Below are 18,367 nucleotides of genomic sequence, written 5' to 3' on the forward strand. Positions count from 1 at the left end.
CCAGGGTCAGAAAGGACTTCTGTCTTTCTTAAACTCAGAGTATGTTACTCGTACTGGCTCTGTTCTGCAAATTAGCAGAGGGCTATGTTTACTATCTTTAGCCTTGTGCCTTAGACCAGAAACTGGAACTTGATGAGAGGACCTAAGGGGTAAATATTTTAAAGTAGGGGAAAATGAGCTGGCTTCTGGTCTTGTTTCAGAGTAGGCATTTTCAGTAATTCCTGAGGTCAGAGAACATGATAGGATCTCAAGACCATGGTTCACAGGCAAAGCTGGAATCTGGGCACAGTGGAGCTAGCCAGATTTTACACCTGCAACCTCATCAGCTAGTGTGTGGCCAGATTCACATAGCCACATACTAGCTGATGAGAATTCTGTGAGATTCAGAATCTTGTGTTTGGCAGAGGTGTCTGTTTCTGTGAGGCTTGACTTTATTTAGGTTCTTATGGAGTACTTCTTAAATACCTAGCCTTGGCATCCATGCTAAGGGAGCTGCAAAAAAAATTTTCTTTTTTTTTGTGGTCTAAATCTGGGCTGGACAGAAAGGAGTTGTAGAGCAACCATAAGGTAGGCAGAGTGACGCAGGAAGGTACTGGGAGAGCAGCAGGGCTGAAGAAAGAACCAGAAGGAATAGCAGAGACTGCTGATGCATCCTCTTGCCCAGCTGGTTCCCAAAGATTTGTTGGCTTATCCTTGGGAGGGTTTTATTTTATTTGTTAAAGTCATAAATTCCAAAGCAAGAGATATGTTATCACCATAAAATACATGTATTCTCTTTTATATAAATTGTTTGGTATTTAAAAATTGTTTGTAACCCATTTATGTATTAATTAGGATGTATTTTTGCAGCCTAATTAATTGTAGCCTAATTTAAATTTTACAAAAGATTGGTTGTGTTCTTTGTCACATTTAGTATTATAGAGAGTAGGAAGTATAAAAGTGAAGCTTTAGGTTTTCTTTTTTGCAATTTTGTGTGTGTGTGTGTGTGTGTGTGTGTGTGTATGTGTCCATGTGTCCAAATTGATTATTAGTTCAAAGCAATACTTCATAGGAAATCTAGAAAACCTCTGCAGTATAATACTACTTAACTACTTAAGTACCTCACTGTGCAATCCAAGCTTGTTAGGAGTGGGGAAGTAGTAGTTAAGTATTTAACTACTAATACCTTACTGTTAGGTAGGCTACCTGTTTAGTAAGATACATTATGCATTCATAACATACCTGACCAAGAATTTTCCAATTGAAAAAAATCTGCGTATAAGTGAACCTGTGCCATTCAAACCCATGTTGTTCAAGGGTTTGCTGTATAAAATATGCTATATGATATGCTACAGATGGAAGAATAGCTATGTATGAATTTTCATTCTGTCATAGATGTTAAAAATATATATTTATTAATATTGTATTTGAAAATGCTGAAATATTTGGTTATAATCGAATTTCATCAGAAGTATTTTTGTTCATTGTTCTGTTCCTATAAATTTCTATTAAATTGTATTAGAAGTAAAGTGAAGAAGAACGAATTGAATGAAATTATTTTTTATTAGAAGCAGATGGGAGAGAGGATTATTTATCAGCATAGTTATTTAGCACAAGTAGCATCTCAAGCCTTTGAATGTTTAAATATTTTCTGCCTTAAACTCTTTAATTAATGTCTACAGAAATAGTTTTATTTTATAAAATATATAGGCAGCATACAGCAGTGAGTAATTGTGAGCAAATATTTATGAACATTAAGTTTAAATTAATAATGGTTAAACTTTATTTTGTTTTTATTTTTTTAATATTTTTAGATGTTGGATGTTTACAGTCTAATTCCTTTTGACAATCCAGATGGTGGAGTTTGGAAGCAAGGATTTCCCATTTCGTATGCAACTAATGAATGGGACACTGAGCCCCTTCAAGTCTTTGTGGTGCCTCATTCCCATAATGACCCAGGTAAAATTTACACTTCAAAAAAACTAGAGATTATCAAGCTTCTTTAAGCTTAGAATCTTTTAATGAGAATCTGGTAGAACCTACTTCTCAAATTTTTGAGACATTATTCTTTGACTTTTAACAGTAACATATTCCTTTTATGTCTCATATTTTAGTGTTCTCATTTTAACAATTGACATGCTATTCAAAGATAGTACTTGTGCAGAATAAAATAATAATAAGTACAAGAGGGGGCCTTTGAGGCTGAAAAGTTGTATACATTTAAGGTACTGATTTCTCATTTTAGTTACTTATTGTAAAATATTGCATGAGAGAATTATTTTGTATCCATAAACTCCACTTTAAAAAAGGCAGACTGCTCATGGGAAATTTTGAATCTTTAAAATTGATAAACAATATAAAATGGTATAAGAGCCTTGGCATTTATTACTATCAGGCAGACATAGGTGTGAGTCCCAGCCCTCCCTATCTATCAGTGTTAGATGACTTCAGTCAAGTTACTTAATCCCTCTGAGACTAAGTTTTTTTCATGGTAAAGGCAGGATAATAGGTGAAATGTAAAGGAATTCGTAGGGTGAAATGTAAAGGAATCGTGTATGGCACAAAAGTAGCTGCTATCATCATTATTATTATCATTGTTAGTTCATATGATGGCTTTTATTTATTGGGGCCAGGTAATTTTTTTCCCTCTGAGGTAAGGAGAAACTGCTACAGTTATAAAAGGGCACATGATTTGATGTACATATTTGTTAGTGTGAGTACACAGGCTCAGAGTGAAGGCCCAGTGAATTTAGTGGCAGCATTTCTTTTTGGAATGTATTTCCAAAGCCTTCTTTTGAAGGACTTAATTAGGCTTCTGTTTGTTACAAGGGTACTTCAAAAACCCTCATACTTTTCTCAATGTCTCAATTTTGTCATTACCGTCAGATGCCCTATGCACCTAGTATTTTGTAGGTTTTTTTTTTTTTTTTTACTTCTAACATTCATTTATCTTTTACTTATGTTCTTTCACATGAATTTATTGGCATGTATTTCTATTTCTATGACAATAGAACTTGTTACTCTAGGTCTGAACACATGATTTAGCAAAGTATTTTTTGTGTGTATGCTGCTTTGGGGTGTGAAAAGTAATCTGGGAGATAGAGTTTGGATATCGAAATGTTTGAATTTTCAGAATACTTCAGTATTTAATATTCACAGAAATATAAAATATATGAAATCAACATTGTTCTGGAAATTTGTGTTGAGTAGTTGTTACACATCAGCTTCCGACTTGGTTTCTCTGCCTTTGATCTTAATGTCTTTATCTTTTCCTATAAATACCTGTTAGTCTAAGTTTTTCTGATATATACTTGTATTTTGGATCATCTTCCTCCTTTATTTTAGTCTGTACCTTTCAAATCCCAAGCTCAGGGGTGGCTGGGCATCATGGAAAGACTTCAGGGATTTGGAACCAGGCAGAATGAGGCAGGTATCTGAGCATTGCTTTGTGGTGCCCTGTCCTTGGGAACATTTATTTGTGCATCTGTAAAATGGAGATTATACAGGTGGAATAACATCTGAAGCAGGAGTTAGTTATAAACTAAGTATAAAAGGTGATAAAAACCACATCTAGTCTGAATTCCTTTTGTTATTTATTCACTTGAATACCAGATTAATTAGTACATTTGCATTAGGGGATGCCTGTGAAAAACATATCTTTGATTACTAGACTCATTCTTGGTGTGGTGAGGTGTTCACACTTCACAGGTGGGATCTGAGACTGTCTATGGGACTGCAGATTTCTTTTTCTATGAATCTCATATTCAGTATGGAATAGTTGCTTATTGAGTGAAATAGTGGCAGAGCCACTTGTAGTATTTAAATTGTTCTCGCCTCTCTCTGCCAATCACGTATAGTTTAATTCTTGTCACTTAATTGGGTGTGTGATGTGATTCCATTGTATAATCTTCCTTGTAGGTTTATAAATACACTTCCAAATGTGTCTTGGAAGTCCTCTTCATATGAAGCTCACTTCTCACTTCTCACTTCTCCTTTTTGATTTTTTTCTTTTCAGACCTTTATTATCCTTTCCCCTTTTCTGCCATCCTTAATTTCTACCAATCTAATTTCTTGTTATGGGCACTTAACTGAAATAGTAAAATCTATGGCTTGCCAGGCAGGGTGCCAAATATTTTATAAACATTTAATGATTGTAATAGGGTTAGTGCCAGTATTCACAATGAAGGTGTTACCAACCTGCTAAGGTTACACAGGCAGTAAGTAAGCCAGAAAACATCCCTGTCGATTTATGTGGATCTCCCACTAGAGTAAATTCAAGTGGCAGAGAACATGTGTCTCCTGTTAAACTCTATCCTCATTGCCTAGCCCAACACTTGGCATCTAGTAGTTGTCAAATATGTAAGGCTTTCTTTGACCTGTTTCCATGCACCTCCATCACATGCTCACACTGTAGGGAAACACACCCATATGCACACATGCAAAGATGTAAACATTTACTGCACTTCTCCGTAGTCTCCTCACTAGAATGTAAGCCCAGTAAAGGCTAGAACTTTTTCTTATTAACCACCATGTCAGGAATGCCTAGAACAGTAATTGACACATAGTATTAAGTCATTCAGGTTCAGTTAAATAAGTTAGTGAACTAATGAATCTGACTTTTTAGACGAGGATGAAATATTTGACTTATTGGGCTGAGCCCGTGGCGCACTCAGTAGCGTGCTGCGCTAGCAGCGCGGCGACGCTCCCGCCGCGGGTTCGGATCCTATATAAGAATGACCGGTGCACTCCCTGGCTGAGCGCCGGTCACGAAAAAAAAAAAAAAAAAAAAAAAAAGAAATATTTGACTTATTCCTTGGCCTAGGCTTTTCTCTATCTTTCCTCCTTCTTGATGTCTACTTCTGTTCCTTAAAAAAAATCTTATTTAAAATGTGCTTTGTAGTTTTGCATACGGTACTAACAACAGACAGTATTAAACTCTTTGAGGGCAGGGATTGCCCCTGCCTTTTAGATTTTTTTGTTTGTTTGCATTAGGGTTCCTGCTGTAGTTAATATGTTTTGTGAGAAGACATCCCTAATAACTATTCTTGACTGCAATAAATGAATCTGTCTGTTCGTATCCTAGCAACCACAGTTGAATCTTTTTGTCTTAGTAAAAGATGTTAATGACCCTTGCCCTCATGCCCTTTTCCACTTGAGGAAAAAATAATGGTCAGAAACAGACCTTTTAAAACTAAAGCAATTTTTGCTATCAAGCAAAATGCTAGAGAAAAGAACCTGCTGACTTAATACTTTTCATTATTCTTTAACAAAAGTAGAATATTGATAAACTAAATTATTCTGTGAAAAACTGAGTCATTCAGATCATGCAAAACCACTCTTTCAGTAGGGAAAAGAGAAAAGTATGTGTACATCCATTCCAAGTCAGAATGTGACTCTGTAATGGGAAATCTTTGTATAATACTCCTAAATGAATGTGCAATTAGGCAATTTACTTTCTAAATGAGATTTATAGAGATTTGTTTTCATTTTCTGCAGCAACAATTTAAAACAAGCTTTAGCTCAGTAGTTTGTTTCATCAGTGGATTTTTGTCTTGGGGATAGAAATATTTGAAATAGATTTTTAAAAGATTCCTATATTTAGAACCCCTAACTTCAAGAATTTATGTTGCCGTGTTTTTATATATATTTTTTCCTTTTGGACTGAGTTAGTAATATCCTGCAAGAAAAGGTAGATTTCAAAATATGTATCTTAATAAAATTTCTAATTATATCTTCTTCCAGTCTATAAGAACATGTAACAATTGTCATACAGTATTTAAATGTTTTATGAGTTAAAACAAAATTGGAAAGGAATTGTTAAGTAATTGTTGATAACTTTGTACTGTTATGCTTTTGAAAAGTTTTGAATCATAGACCATGAAATTAAATGTCAGTTGATTGATACATGTTCATGTTGTATTTAATAAGCTGATTAAAACACAATTACAGCACCTTTGTATCTACAATCTTAATTCTTTACTTCCCTCTAGTTAAACTGCTGAAATATTTAGTTAATTTTCCTTCAAAGAAATCACAGTGTGTAGAGAGAAGATAAGGTATACTAAATGGAAGGTTGGACAGCATATCGTTAGTTAAGCAATTTGTAAAATGAACATTAGAAAATAATCCCCCATGTGGTATGACTCTGAAATAGTAGGAAGATGTAGGCCCAAGAGTTACACTGGAAAATAATTTTCTTTTGTGCATTTGTAGTTCTTTTGCAGAATATTTTGACTGAATGAGTGATTAGAGTTTTTCAGCATTTTTTTTTTTTTTTTTGTAAAACTGAGAAAACGTGCATTTAGTATGATAATTTGTTTATGTATCCTTATTCTAAAAAAAGTTTGCAGAAAAGACTAAAAATGTGAGGAAATCACAGTGTAATGTTATTTTGATACATTTCTGTTTAAATAGTGTCAAGGACGGTCAGAATTTGGAAATGGTTCTGGTCAGGCATAGTTGGCTAATGTCTATACAGGGGAAAGATAGTAGAAACTTAGAAGACTGGTTGCCAAAGGAACCTATTGGTTAGAATGAGAAGGTCAGTAGGGGAAGAGATTTGTATGTGGACACAGTCTAGCTACTGTAGAATAAAGTGGATTCTTTGGTTTTGACTACTGGGCTGGGAAATAAATTTCTGGAGCTAAAATAGTATGTGGTAGAACTCAGAGCTGGAATTCATTGCCTGTCCACAGCAGGGAAGTGCCAGGTCTGTGCTAGCTTTTACTTCATGTATTCCTTTCTGTAAACCTCAGAAGTGGTAAATTAAGCCCCAGGTGAGGGCATAAAGGCTAAGGTAGGGTATAGTAGTTTGTTCAAAGTTAATTATAAATTCTCAGGCCGGTGAATTGAAGCTCAGGTTTGCCTGATACTAAAAGTCCATGTTCTTTCCATTTACCATACTTCCTCTTAGGATGCTTTATTTAGTTCAAATGATTTCATTTCTTTTCTTCTTGCTTTATGGGCATTAACCATGTAACACATTTTTATCTGGATTTTGGATTATTAACAGGATTGTCAGATTTAGCAAATAAAAATACAGCATGCTCAGTTAAATTTGAATTTCTAATAAATAATGAATAGTTGTGTGTGTGTGTGTGTGTGTGTGTGTGTGTGTGTGTGTACACATGTACATATCCCAAATATCACATGGGACATAGTTAGACTAAACATTTTTTGTTCATCTGAAATTCATATTTAACTTGGCATCTTATATTTTATCTGACAACCTTAATTGTAAAGAAAATTATAGCATTTAGAGTTAAATATTTACATGGCTCTTTAGAATTCTGTTTTTAAGAGATCTCTAGAATTTGTGTATTGTGGTTCCTTTGTAGAGGAAGAAAATCCAGATGTTTTGGGCTCTCATTGGACTTTGTTCCTTGAGGAGCACATACATTAAGTAGCTTGTGAGAGATGTAGGTAATTAAACATCTTCTTATTCCCCTCATTTCAGTTACCTTTGTCTGTCTTTCTAGCCTGGGTGCTTCAGAGCTCACTAATGCCCTAGCAATACAAGTAATTACTAACACTAAGAGAATTTGCTATATTCTATGCACTGCCCTATGCATTTTACATATATTAATTCCATTATTCTCCTCAGTAACTTTATGACAAGAGTCACTCATTCCATAGATTAGAAAAGAGGCAGAAGAGAGGATGGGTAATATGTCCATGGCAGGGCTGGGTTGAACCCAAGCAGTCTGGCTCCGGAACCAGAGTGAATGATCTTGTAATCATTCTTTAATATACTGTTGCCTTTTGTGAGTAACACTTCTGAAACCACAGGCGGAGCATCTAGGAGGAAAGACTTTTAAGTATCCAAGCCAAATGTCATCTACTTTAGTATTATTAATCTTAAAAAAAATTTGACTGTCTTGTAAAAGGAGACACCTCACTGTACTATTTTCTGTACTATTTTTCCTTCTGATTTTTCTGGTGTATCCTTATTGAAATGGATGTCTCTGTCCTTAAATACTACATTAGTACATGATATGGTGAATGGTTTTTCTTATTGCTACATTCTTTACAATTAGAAAGTGATTTAGAAGCAGTATTTTGTAGATTTTAAAGTGGTTTCTTCTAGAAACTTTGATAATTTGCCCAGTATTTGTCAGACCATAAGGCTAAGGAGCCCCCTTCACATATTCTAAGAGTAATGCAACAGAGGAAGTCACTTTTCCTTTACTTCTAACAGTGTCTCTCATATTATAGACACTTTTTTCATTATTTCAAGCAACAAAACTCTGGGAAAGATTTTTTAGGCCTGAATTATCCTCAGTCAGTGTTGGTAGATGCTCCTAGATGGGATCCTTAACAGGGGAGGGCAATAATTTTAGCACAGATTTAGAAATTATTTTGGAAGTTAATCTCACAATTGCAGGTATTAGATATCAAGGTATGATATGCAGGTCTTTTCTCAGCACCGCACTCTCCCGAGTGAGCCACGGGCCGGCCCAATATGCAGGTCTTTTAAAGGGCACTTAGAAAAGCAATACAGGAAGGCGTCACAGTTGGACATTATACATTCATAGCTGGAAGACGAACAAAACACCAGCTATCCTAATGGCAAATAGGTTCTTGTGTGGGGTAAAATTTCCAGTGACAGCATCTTACAAAAAATGGGCTCTATCTCAAACAACTTAATGGAAGTGAAGCTGATATACTTAGAAAACTGTTAGATGACACTGAGTCACCTGGAAAAAAAGGTTAGATTATTTTGGAAACCTGAGTTCAAAAGCATTTAGAAGAATCAGCAGGTTTATAGGTTTCCAAAGATTCATAAGTCTTTGGAAGCCTCAGCTTGAACTTTGACTCTTTCCTTACCCTCTCCTGGAAACTTCAGTCGATTACTAAGTTCTCTCCAATTTGTCTTCTTGGCCTCATTTCCACCACAATCTATAATCATTTTTTAATAGAGGCAATGCAGCAGTCTTATTTCCTGTTTTTCTGCTTCTACTTCACCTGTTTAGTCTTTTCTTTACACTCTCAGTACAGTTATTTTTGAAAGCACTGGTCAGAAAACCTTAACTTTCTTCTCAGTACAGTTATTTTGAAAGCACTGGTCAGAAAACCTTACCTTTCTTCATCTGAAGTTTTCTGTGAGAAACAAGAATGGTTTAGGTTTTCAGTGATCTGTCCCCCACTTCTGTTTTTTTGGCATCTGGCCGGTACAGGGATCGAACCCTACTTCTATTTTTGTTTCTTACCATATTCCCACCATGTACCCTGCAGTGCAGGTACCCCAGATGCTCCCTGAAATCAATGTATACCTTTCATGGTTTAGTGTCTTTTCCATATGCTATTCCCTCTATTTGGAATACAGTGCTTTCCCTGTATCCAGCTGATGACTATAATCTATCTCTCTTCTGTTCTTCTGGAGGGACTTTACCATTTCTTTATTCCCAGAGCATTTTTTTTTCATATTTTCACTGTAGAATTTGTTTTCATTTAGCTTTGCCCGATTGCTTTGTTCTTATTAGATACTCAGTACATGTTTGAATGAATAAACCAGAACATTAATTAAAACTCTTTCACCGTATATCAGGGGGGAAAAACAAGCTTAACTTATAATAGAAATTTTGGAATTAAAAATAATCAGCATCGTATTTGAGTAATAGTAATACCAATTAAGATTGTATGTCACACTTAAGTATAAGACTGGATGTTGCAGTCAAATATTGAAGGATTAACAAGTAATGGAAGAAATCTGTTGATTATTTATTGATAGAGAATAACTTAATTACTAAAATAAAGGATTTTTTTTTTACTAACTTTATTTTGAAATTTGAGAATAATGTCACATTGAAATGGAAATAGTAATAGCTTAAGTTGCATGTTTTAAATGCTTATCATCAATATGTTACTTATCTGGATATAATTTATAATTATTTTTGGCTCAAGATCTTTTCATGTTTTTCTAAAAGTTGGTGTGTATTTAACTTTTGCGTGGAATTAATGTACTCATTAAAGAATCCTTATTGTAGCAGTAAAAACCATACTAGTGTAGGGGGTGGGGTGTCTTCTTAGGAAAGGGTGTTTTAAATCATCTTAGGACTGAGAGAGCTTTTTAAAATGTACATATTTTAGAAACTTAAAGATATTGGACAAAGATTATTAGGTTAGCATCAGAACAGACAGTGAACATATTAAAACTAATTGTGTAGTATCTTTTACCTTTGCTTTCATTTCTAGTTGAAGTAATAAATTTACATTTATATTCCATGTACTTTTTTCCCCGGTTGTTTTGGCTGTGCATTTCTTTCATCTATCAAATGCTTATTGAACTCTTGCTCTTGTAGGTTTGCGCTAGGTGCTGGATTCATGACAATAGGCTGGTTTAAATTTGGGTTGTAGTGTGTGCCCAGATTTGCTTCTAAAATTTGGAGGATTTGGGATAAAAGTACACAGAGGCCTACCTACCCTGTGTGTAAACATTTAAAAGTTATAAATCAAATTAGTAAACTGCTTTAAAAAAAAAAATAGGTCCTCTTCTCCTTCCTGGAGAAATAGTTCAGTGATCTTGAAGACCAAGTGTGGGTTTAGACTGCTCAGGCTCCACTTCCTCATTGAGATGTGTTGGTGTGTATGGGAGAGCTAGTCTATGGGTCAGACCAATGCCCTTCTCCTCTCATACCTGCCTCTGTCCAAAACCAGACAGGGCCTTAATTGTGGACACTCTGGTACTCTGTCTCCACCCCTACCAACTGCAGCCTCTAGGCCATTGCTTAGGCTTAGGAGGTTCCCACTTGCAGGTTCCAGCACAGTGATGGGGAACAATTTATAGAAGGGCCCTGTTAGGCTCTAGAAGCCAGCTTGGGGCTGTTTGGGCACAGATTTCTGGGCCCTGGTACTCAGAAAGACAGGGCAGGCTCTGTGTGGGCAAGTAGTTGCCCTGTGTATTTATTCTTTGGAAAGTGGTGTAGCCAGAGGAAGAACGGGGAGATCCTTCTAGAGTCCAGGGCTCAGGGCCAGGTACCTCTTGCCCAGGTCCTCAGGGTGGTACTATGTATGCCCTTGAATCAAATAAAGCTAAGTATTCTTAAGAGGATCAGATCTCCACATAATCTCTAGACTTCCAAGCTACAATCAAGGGCCCAAAATTTAAAAAATAAATTGATTTGTCAGTGAACAATTACTGGATGCTTAATTGTTCATACACTTTGAAAACAGGCAATAGAGCTTTCAGTTTTGTTAGATTTTTATTTTAGAACTTAAATTTTTAAAAAATAATAAAATAGTGGTATTGAATTTGGATTTATGCCTGCTTCATAGAATTTCTAATTATGCATTCTTTGTTTTAAATATTTCCACACTTATTTAAAATAACAATTAGCTCTTTTTTGAAAAAAAATAAATTGAAAGGTATTCTTAATGCTTGTTCTAGCCTTGGTTCAATTTCCGAGTGTATTCAATGGAGAGGAGAAAAAGCTGTGAATTGATGACTTAAGTAAATCAGTTTGCATCTCAGTGTCCTGAGATTATTAAATCTAGACGTGGGAATATACTTTTATGTCACGAAAATTTATCCCATACAACTTTTCATAAAATACTATCTTTCTGATTGGTCTCATGTTAATATACATTTGTAGTTTTTACACTAATTTAAAAAAAGAAAGAACCCAATTCAGTGTAAAAGGGAATACTTGATTACTCTATTGTATAAGAGCAGTAAAAGCTAATTTACTGTTATATTACTCCATATTGAAGGCTGGAAGAGGCCATCTTTTAATTCATTCTTCATTAATTGTGCTATATTGTAGTGATATTAATATCTATTATGGATGAGTTTTATGGAAGGCTTTTAAGTTGACATCTCTGAGCTTGTGTTTTGTCTCACGTAAATATCTTTGACATATTTTCTGCATGATTATTGAAGGGCAAATGAAGTGTTGAAGGCAAAATGGATTAATCAGTCTTTGTGATTCCTCTATGAAAACTCCTGTGATAAATGTCTTTGAAATGGTCTTAGTTCCTAACAATTTGATAACTATTGAAAATAAATAATTGTACTTTATAAAAACCTTTTACTTGCTGATCTTCATAAAGACTAGTTCTTCCTAAATTTGCCTTTTATGCTAGATTACTGGAGTTTTATTATTGAATTAATTTTGGAGGCATTCCACTGTTTATAATTCTGTTCTTTAATTTAGTTAACAGCCAAATAATTAGAAATTAGTTTTGACCTTTGTAAAATTTAGGTAAAAGGTATATGTGATTTCTTAAAGATGATAATTCTAGTAGAGCCATTTAAATAATTTACATGGTTCTTGTTGCTCAAGTATGACAAGAGCATGGTACAGAAACACATTTACTTATGTACATTTGAATTGAGTTCTATCTTGCAATATATAGATAGATATAGCGTATTAAATTAAATATTATGATGGTACTTGATAAAATAAATTCTCCCCACATTGCAATCTTTATTTTTTCAGTGATAATAACACTGATTTGTTCTGGGGCAGTATTAGTTTGGTAGGGCTGCCATAACAAAGTACCACAGACTAGTTGACTTTAAAAAACAGAAATTTGTTTTCTCACAGTTCTAGAGGCTGGCAGTCTAAGATCAAGGTGTTGGCCGAGTTGGTTTCTTTTGAGACCTTTTTTCCTTGGCTCGTAGATGGCCATCTTTTCCTTGTGTCTTCACATGGTATTTTCTATGTGTCTGTGTCCTAATCTTCTTCTCTTCTTATGACACCAGTCACATAGGATTAGGCCCCACCTTCATGACTTCATTTTACTTTAATTACCTTTTTAAAGACCCTGTCTCCAGCACAGACACATTCTGAGGTAGTGGGGGTTAGGACTTCAATGTATGGCACAGTTCAGCTCATAACAAGGGCATAGAGTGAATTCTGTGCAAACTGAAATTTTGAGTAACCAACACGTTTAAGATATTGAACAGTTTATTCAATTGTTTTAATTGTATACTTTTAAAAATTAGGTGTTAGAAATACCTTTTTTATTTTTCCTTTACCTGGTTTAATTATAGAGATTGGAAAAGGGCAATTAAAAACTGATGGATTATGATGATGGTAATAATAATGATAGCAGCTAATATTTATCAAGTGCTATATTATATCCTGGGCTTCCTTATGAGCACTTGATGTTTTTTTAACTCGGAGGTGTTAGCATAGCCGGCAGGGAGTTAGGACATTTCTGTTTAAGGGTAGGTTGGATTTTCTTTGCTGAGCCCTGGGAGTTCATATGTATCCTGGCTTAGTGCTATGGGCAGGGCTCCAGGTTACTGCCTTTGTGAAGCAAGAAGGAAATCTTTGCAAACCACTGTTCCATGGGATAACTTTGAGCTTTCCTATATCTGCAAGCTTTTTAGTTAAACATGGAAAAGTTGAATTATCCAGGAAGTGTTCTATGGTGACAGACCAGCTTAAAAGTTCCCCAAATGAAAGATGTTGTATATAGAATGTTTTACCCTGTATTCCTATTAGGCTCATAGCTTCATACATGCCTCATTGTAGGTGCCCAGTAAATAATTGTAGAATGGATGAGTGGATATCAGTTAAAGTAAGAGGGATAAACACAGTCACTGCTGCAGTGCTGTTTTTAAAGCTTATGTTTGCGTTGTGAAAATAGTTGTATTGTCTTCTCTGCTCTGGCGGGTTTTATTTATTTATTTATTTAGGTCAGAAATACAGTATACACTGAATATGAACTTAATCATAGGCAGATAAAAGAAACAGCCATCTGGACCCCTTATACTTTAGTCCTCTCATATCACATGTATGAGGTTTGGAAACAATAAAGCAGTTAGTTGTTCAGCCTGGATGTACAGAAACTGTCCTGTAAGAGTTCATAGATGAGAACAGGTTATTTTCCAGGGAGTCTACTTTGCCTACCACCAGTAGGTGGAATTGGTAGCTGTGTACGTTTTCACCTTGACCATTTTAGAAGTCTGCCTGACGGGGCTATGTTTGGACCTTTGAGTCTTATTAAAAATGTTTCCTGTAGTCAAATTACAAATGTCCTTAGATAAAATGTCCAGGATATTTGAGAAGTAGTAGGAAAAATCAGAGAATCAAGAATCAGTATCTTCAATTCTCTTTTGGAAAAACTTTACATAAATGTGTACATATTTGTTTGATTTTGTTGTTGTGTTGTTTGATTACTGTCACTTGCTGCCTCCCAAAAATTGAATAATGAACCGCCTTTCGAAAAAAATACTTACATTTGGCAGAATTCTACTGTTAGTGCTGTAATTACCTTATTGCTCGGCTGCTAGTTTTTCCAGTATAGTTTATACTTGTGATTTTATTTATCTGAATTTGTGCAGGTTTCCAAGTGTTTTCATTGTTTCAATGTTAGTGGGTTTTTAACTCTCATGTCAACTTAAGTGGATTATCATTAATTGAAAACACTTGTTAGATTTTTAAATGTCTTTATATGAATAAAAATCTTAAGGGCATTCAAAGGTAATGCAATGGAATGTGACTGGGTTTTAATCAGCTGTATGAATCAGACCTTTGTGGTATATTTGTGTCTTGATTTAGGTTGGTTGAAGACTTTCAATGACTACTTTAGAGACCAGACTCAGTATATTTTTAATAACATGGTCCTAAAGCTGAAAGAAGACTCAAGGAGGAAATTTATTTGGTCTGAAATCTCTTACCTTTCAAAATGGTGGGATATTATAGATATTCAGAAGAAGAATGCTGTTAAAAGGTTTGTTTTAAAACTTTTTTGAAATTTGGTAATATTAAAGGTTAATTGTAATAGTGAAACAAATATTGAATGTTTAGAAGGTGAAAATTCTTAGCTTTATATGTGAAACTGAAAATGTTTCTTCACATCCTTTTTTCATTGATTTTGGTTCATCTCTGAAAAAGTGATGTGAAACTTTGCCATTGAAAATTTTATGTTTTAACTACTAGTCAAAGGGGCTTAATATTTTAAAGGTTTTTGATTAGCATACCAGAGTACTGCAAAAAGTTTGTGGAAAAATAGAATTGAGAGATAATACTGATCTGTGAACTTTTTGAAGTACCCTTGTATAATCAAAGTGACCCTTGGAAAGGTTTCAGTTTATTATTCAATTTTCCATGTAGAAATGTACCAATTTATCTTCCTGGTAGCCACCAGTATAATTTTTGAAAACCTTGACCAATCTGATGATTGAAAAATATCATTTTAATTTGCATTTTTTATTGATAACAATGTTACATACTTTCTCATAAAACAGGCTGAACTTTTTGTGACTTTCTTGATTGTACTTTTTCCCCCTGATTTGTAGGAAAATATATATAGTGTATTTATTCCTCAACCCTTATTTTTCCTAAAATTTGTATGTTCTTAATTCTTAGTGCTTGATATACAGAGCTTTAAAATCTTTATGTAGTCAAATCTGTTAATCTGTTTTCTTTTGGTATTGCTTTTGCTTTCATATTTAAAAAAGGTTTTTTGTAGTCTAGAGGTCAGATAAATAGTCCTTTTTTCTTATTTTGATTTTTTACCATTTATTTTTTAAAATCCTGAAATTTACTTATTTTTTATATGGTATGATGGAAGATTCTCTGATCTCCATGTGCCCTTGCTCTCAGGAGTTAAGAATTATCTTATGAATTGTTATTTAACATCACTTAGATAGCTCTTACAGTCCCTGTTATAAGTACTTTACAAATTGCAACTGATAATTTTCTCCACAATTCTGTGAACTAGTTACAGTTATTATCCTCATTTTGCAGGTCTGGACTCTGCCTTGTCCAGGGTCACCCTGACTAGAACATGGCTGTACTGGGATTCTGTCCAGTCTAAGCTGTTCAGCTCCAGAGGCTGTGTGCTTTGCACTCTGTGCTGGGCTGCCTTCCTAAGATTTAAATAGTCCATCCTTTTCTACTGACTTGAAGTGCCATTTTTTATTATATTTAAATTGTATTTTTATTTAAATAAATTGTATTGTCTTTATTGCATTGATTTCTGGGCTTTCTGACCTGTTTAATGGACTTTTCTGTTGGTCCATAATTGTTATGGCTTTATGATATGTTTTATTAATTGACAGTTTAAAGCTACCCTTGTCTTTCTTTATTGAAAAATTTTTAATTTTCCCAAAGAGCTTTAGAATTAACTTGTTAAATTATTCCTACCCCATCAAAAAAGAAAATCTTTTTTGGATTTTGATGGAAATCGACACAAACATTTAAAGGTAATTCAGTGAGAATTGATTTTCCATCATATCCACTGGAGCAATTTTTTTTTTCCCCCTGATAGCAGCTTAAAATGCTTGGAGGGTGGTTAGGAAAGTACAACAGTAAAGGATATAGGCACTGGGGTTACTGGGATGAACTGATTAACTACCATAACCAACTGGACTAGCCACGCTTCTGCTCCAGCCACGTGTAGCCACAGGGAGCAGGGTTGTCAATATATCCCTCCAAGTACCCAGGAGAAGCTGGAATACCTTGGCTTTTTAAATTGAAATTTAGCAGCTAATTTAGATTAACATCCACAGGGACACACACACACACACACACACACACACACACACACACACACACACACACACACCCCCCACACACACACCCACACCCCCCCCCCCCCCCACACACACACACCCCACACACACACACCCACACACCCCCACCCACCCACCCAAACACACACACACACACACACACACACACACACACACACACACACACACACACACACACACACACACACACACACACACACACACACCCCCACCCACCCACCCAAACATTTCTGAATCTTTAGTTTAGATCTAGCTACCTACTATTTTTGCAACCTTTTAAAAATTAGGAACTGTCTTGTAAAACCACATGGAACCGGTGTTTGTTTTATAGATAATTCTTTGGCTAAGTTTTAAGACTAAAAAAATTGTTTTTGTCTGTTTAGGGCTTATGTTGTTCCTTGAGTACAAATAATACTTAATATTTTCTTAAAAAATATAATTTCATAGAGATTTTACTCGGATTGTTCAGATTTTAAGAATTTATCACATTCTATAGTTATTTTTGCTTTTTTTATTACTTCTTTTGGGAATCTGAATATTATTATTTTTTCTCATCTTGATTAGACTGGCTAAAGCTTTTACTTATTTTTGTTAGTTTTTACCAATGCTGCACTCCCCAGGACTTATTTATATTTTACCAGTTTTTATCCTTGACCTTTCTGCTTTCACCTTTCTAATTCCCTCTGCCTCCTTTCACTGATGCTAAATGGGCCAGTCCATTTATTTTAATAAGGAACATGTTTCCATTTGTGTGTTTGCTTTTATCACTGTTCTAATTAGCTTTTAAATTTTTGTCATTTTCTCATTATTGTCTTTTCTCTCTGAATATTTATAACTGTACTTATTGTTTTCTCTTTGACTTGAGTATGTTAGGAAAATGATTTTCAATTTGCAAGTGTTATCTTCTTCCAGTTATACTTTATTAAAAACTAGCTTTAATGTCTTATGGCCAGAGAGTATGGACTGAACACTTTTTATTCTTTAGAATTTTTTGAATTTTTCTTTGTGACTCAATATGTGATTAATGTTGATGATCCTTCTACTGGTACTTGAAAAGGAGGTGTTTGTAGAATATGGAGTTTGATGTGTGTCCACTAATTCAGTATTTTACAATTACTATTTTCATCTGTGTACAGTCAATTCTGCTGTCATGTGTACAGTCAATTCTGCTATCATGTGACATGTATGTTCCTAAAAATCACTGTGTTATGCAATATTGTGCAATAATAACCACAGATCTTATGGAAGAAATGGAATTAGGACATATCACTCAAAAACTTTATTAAAGTTGCTAGTTTAGTTTTACATATGTTAGTTAAGAAATGCATAAATGATACAATAAATATATCAGTTCACTGTGAAAAAGACTTGAAGTTTGCTTGTGGAAGGGTGTCAGAAGGAGTATAGATGGTGAGTTATTGCGAAGTGGTGACAAGTGGGTTATCTGAAATCTGATGGAAAGTTGTACAGCAGGCATGGGTGTGGCTCCTTACCCTCCATGAACCGAGGGAACTGGGAGATGTTTGAGGTGTGTGTGTGTGTGTCTTGTGTATTCCTGTACAGCTTGGTTCAGCTGGGTGTGGTTTTTTGCCTTCACCTAGTGCTTCTCAGGGATGGAATTGAGCATAAACAATACAGTATTTGTTCCCTAATATAATCAATCACTTTGAAAGTAATTTCCATTTTTTATTTTATTTTTTATTTTTATTTTTTTTGTCTTTTTCGTGACGTAATTTCCATTTTTAAAGCAAGCATTTATAGCAGAACCTACTGTACTTATTTTTTAGTACTATTTCCCTGTCAACTTCCTTTTATTTTTGAGTGTTTTATATATATTTCTTTCTTTCTTGCCTGGTCTTTGTTTGCACTTTTATTAGCTCATTCATTCATTAATTCATT

At 34.6% G+C, this 18,367-nt stretch overlaps 1 protein-coding gene across 2 annotated transcripts in view; it reads left to right on the plus strand.

The window, feature by feature from the left end:
* Positions 1-18,367, plus strand: part of MAN2A1 (mannosidase alpha class 2A member 1) — a 164,475-nt gene that overhangs the window by 23,704 nt on the left and 122,404 nt on the right. For both annotated transcript variants that reach the window (XM_063085636.1, XM_063085638.1), the window contains exons 3-4: positions 1,794-1,938; positions 14,490-14,661. In XM_063085636.1, coding sequence (XP_062941706.1) covers positions 1,794-1,938; positions 14,490-14,661 — 317 coding nt within the window. The remainder of the gene's footprint in view (positions 1-1,793; positions 1,939-14,489; positions 14,662-18,367) is intronic.

This window comes from Cynocephalus volans, chromosome 2, assembly GCF_027409185.1.
Source record: "Cynocephalus volans isolate mCynVol1 chromosome 2, mCynVol1.pri, whole genome shotgun sequence".
Classification (NCBI taxonomy): domain Eukaryota; kingdom Metazoa; phylum Chordata; class Mammalia; order Dermoptera; family Cynocephalidae; genus Cynocephalus; species Cynocephalus volans.